Consider the following 4,017-nt stretch of genomic DNA (forward strand, 5'->3'; position numbering starts at 1 on the left):
TGCAATCAATTAGCTATCATTACATTTTGTTAACAGATTCCAATTACATTTCTGCATGCATTTTGTCGACGAAATTTGTAGTAAAATTTATAGTAAAATTTTACTTGATTTCATTCACAATTCATTCACAATTCATTCGTATCTCTTCAATTTAAGGTAATACTAACCCATATTAATTTTTAAGATATATTGCACGGTTCGTCTTTTAAAGCACATGACGAACACCATGTCACTTTACACTTGTACACTCTATACTATGTGATAGAAGTTCGATATTTGGGAGTAGCATAGACAGGAAAGCTTCGAAGTGAAAAACCTTTGGTCGTCTGATGTACTGAATGCGATTCTTGGGCCTAGTTTCACTAACAGCTTCATCCGGTATAAGTGCAACGGTAACTGTATCGACAGTAACGTTAAGTACACATAAATCCATAAGCGCTAATTATTCTAATTGTTACAGATCTCTCACATCGTCGCTTCCGTCGATTCCATCAAAACGTTCGGTATTACTAAATTTTATTGATTGTAAATTGGTTGAAAATGACGCGTGATGTTATCGCTTAGCGATTCTTAAAATAATTATAATTAATGATTAATTTGACCTCAGCCTGAAAGCATAACTTAATGAAAAATTCAGTTATAGCAAAAAAATCTGTTTAGCTTCCTATTTAATGCTAAACGATAATATGGCTTAAATTAATCTTTGTATGTACATGTGTGTTCGATACTTGTCAAATACTTATGATTATATATGCTTTATAAAAAATCAATGAAATTTGGAATAGGTCAGGCATGTTATCGTTTAATATTAAATAGGCTAAGCAAATTTTTTTGCTATAACTGAATGTATTTCTCAGTAAGGCATTAGCATGCTTTTAGGCCGATCTCGTTGGAACCATATTTTAAATCGGTGAGTAATATTTTAAACTGCAACGTACTTATTAACGATCATTCATTCGAGCTGTATATATCATGTTTTATTAATTATTTTAATAATAGTTTTATACTACTTATAATATTTTTATACTATTTCTATACTAATTTTGATATGTGTTTAAAGAATAAAAAATTCGGATAATCTGTTCAAAAATTCAGGAATTTAAAAATTGAAAAGTCAAAACAATTTCAAAAATTTCTAGTTTTCAAATTGTCTAATTATTATTACTTTTCTTCATAAAAATCTGAGTAAATTTAAGAATTCATGAAATATTTTGTTATGATAATGAATAAATTTATCAATAACATTATAATTGATATTGTATATTTATTTGTTAAGTATTGTAAGTATTTGCAAGGATTTGTATTTTCTATTTATTTGTAAGTAATAGTTAACATGAACAGTTAACAAAATTGATTATGGCGAAATAGTAACAGAAATAAAAACATAGCTAAAAATTATTTTGATATAATTTACTTAAATCTGTATGATATAATTTGTACTTTTACATAACTATCATATATATTGTTTAACAAACTGTTTTGTTTAAAATAAATATAATTATATATGCGTATCTTATAAATAATTATATATTTATCAAAGCATTCTTAATAATATCTTATCATCTACTTGTCTCTACATATTGTCTATATGTATTGTTTATATTCAAAAGTATTTGAATACAAATATTTCGTCGGTGAATAATTATTAAAAATATTTGATTTTTTTCTTAGAATTTTCTTCAGACCATAGGTTAATTAATGTTCAGAAATTTTACCGGATGTTTCAGCAAATCGTTCAATCCCTTCGAGTATTCTTTCGGTAAAATACCACCATCCTTCGCTAGATTCGCGTCTTTTGCGGTGATGCGCGATTTCCTCCAGCTGAGTCGGAAGATTGATCTTGTGTCGGGCGATGCTCTTCAATACGAGCGCCGCTATGTATATGATAAGATAGATGCTGAAATATAGTGGTATATACCATAACTTCTTTCCTATGAAGTAATACGAGTAGGGCCTCTTGTCAAGTCGCTGATCGTTCATTTCTGGCTCTTCCGTTGTGGTCTTGGGATGATACTCGTGGTACACAGGTACGTGATCGTAAATCACGTCATGATGAAAATTATGATGATCGTGCTCATACGAATCCTCTATGAATGGAGATGAATGATCGTGATGATTCGCAAATTTCATAGGTTTCGACCCAGATCCGTCATTTTCGTATGAAGAAGTTATTGTAAAATCAGAGTAATCCACTTCGTGTTCGCTACTGGTGTGATATTTGTTCGGCGATAGTTTGTAGGAATCCGGAATCTGTAATGCAATGAGATTCGAATGAGAGATTTCCTGAACGTGTTTAAAAGATGAACAATGAGAAGAATAATTTATCCATTTACTAATATATGGAATGATGAAATATTTATGTACGTACATTATCATCCATAGATGTGGGTGGATATTTACTGATTATTGGTTTAGACATCGGTGATTCGTCATCGGGGATTGGGTTCGGATTATATTCGTATATGCCAGAGAAGATCGGGCCAGGAAAAGCGGATGAATTTATGCTCGGAGAACTTTCTGCATATGACGTACTCGCTCCTTTCTGCGGTCTTCCGTTTGATGAAATGAAAGAGTCTTTTTTGAAGATTCCACCCGCAGGTGGATTAAATCGCTGTTGAATTCGCTTCTTGCCTTCGTCCAGCTTAGCTATCATTTCATGATCCAATGTCGAATATCTATACATAGATGCAATAATTAGTAATTAATAGCAAATTAGACACAATAGGCCATTAGTGATTAGTTCACCATAAATTATCAACATTCGCTGCTGTCAATATCTGAATTTACCTTGGACCGATTGGATAATCCATCGCTTCGCCTTTTTTCAGTTTCGAAGTCTTGGGCGCTATGTACACGGGCGATGCTGTGACAACAACGTCATTTATACTTCTGTTTTCGTTCTCCATGCTCGTATTATTTCTCGTTACGGGCCTAAGATGCACAGATGTTGCCTCTCACATTCAATTCTTAGAATATCTCAGAGACATTGTATTCTACTATCGATACAGTTACTATCGACATAAAATTAATTTCGATGTTACGCACCTGGTGATCCACGACAAAGAGTCGTGAAAGCTACTTCCTGGCTGTCCGTTTCTCGATACTCTCGCGTATGACGTTACTTCCGAGGACAGCGTGGCGTAAGACAGGCGAAGGAAGAGAACCAAAATTAAAATACGTAACATGCTGATATTCAAAGATGAATGGTCATGATTCTGGAGCGAATGTCCTCTATATAGACTTGTAACTGTAACTACCACTTGACCGATCGTGAATATATTGTCCACGTGCGTCTAGCATTGTTGTGAGGAATATTTTGACTGTTTCACGTCGTAGCCATGCGTTTGTCATTATCTACATATTGTCCGTTTTGCAGACAGGAAAACGCGAGACTAACAGTTAATGCTTATGTTATTACAGCGCTGTTTTGCTACGATTTCGAGACTCTCGCAGACAAAACATATTCAGCCGGCGTAGCTGCGCTAACGAGAAGAAATAATGCTTGACAAAATAGTTCTAATTTACTTTGCTAACCGTAATAATCCGTTACGAGTTGTGTTACGAATAAACAGATTGTCTCCCGTTATTGACACTGAGAGAAAGATTCCGGCATTGATATATTTTTATTAATATCTTGATAAAAAAACCTGATATATGTTCATTCATGTACATGTATAATTTGTTTTACTTCATTTTTTTTAAATACTATAAATTTATAGTTAATGTTTATAATGCGAAAATATAATATAATATTAAGCAAAAAAATATATTACAGTATTACGTGAATACAACATAGAATATTTTTTATTAATAACTTATTGCATACACATGGTTTTAATGTACAGAGGACTTTCATATTTTTGATATAATTCTACATTTTAAATGAGTGTATTCATTAATATCTTTTCTTTCGATTTCATATTTCCTATATAAAATATAAAGTACAAGGTATGAGTGATCGTATGTAGAGTCAATAAAAAAACAAAAAATATTATATTTATATATAATATTTTAATA

General features: G+C 32.0%; 1 protein-coding gene across 1 annotated transcript; it reads right to left on the bottom strand.

Annotated features, from left to right (window-relative positions):
* Positions 1 to 229: 229 nt before the first annotated feature.
* On the bottom strand, positions 230 to 3,245 carry LOC108690853. Its single transcript, XM_018198363.1, has 5 exons — positions 3,046 to 3,245; positions 2,788 to 2,931; positions 2,369 to 2,675; positions 1,716 to 2,250; positions 230 to 396 (listed from the first exon to the last, which is right to left on the bottom strand). The coding sequence occupies exons 1-5, from the start codon at positions 3,183 to 3,185 to the stop codon at positions 230 to 232; spliced, it is 1,293 nt and encodes a 430-aa protein (XP_018053852.1). The 5' UTR covers positions 3,186 to 3,245.
* Between the last annotated feature and the right edge of the window lie 772 nt (positions 3,246 to 4,017).

The sequence above is a fragment of the Atta colombica genome, unplaced genomic scaffold, assembly GCF_001594045.1.
Source record: "Atta colombica isolate Treedump-2 unplaced genomic scaffold, Acol1.0 scaffold38, whole genome shotgun sequence".
In the NCBI taxonomy this organism is placed as follows: Eukaryota; Metazoa; Arthropoda; class Insecta; order Hymenoptera; family Formicidae; genus Atta; species Atta colombica.

Bases quoted from the DNA above. Each gene is read 5' to 3' on its own strand.
- LOC108690853 (XM_018198363.1), bottom strand. From the start codon at position 3,185: ATGTTACGTATTTTAATTTTGGTTCTCTTCCTTCGCCTGTCTTACGCC. The intron at 2,932-3,045 runs GTGCGTAACATC...TGTGCATCTTAG, and splicing joins TCTTTGTCGTGGATCACCAG to GCCCGTAACGAGAAATAATA. The intron at 2,251-2,368 runs GTACGTACATAA...ATTGCATTACAG, and splicing joins CCACATCTATGGATGATAAT to ATTCCGGATTCCTACAAACT.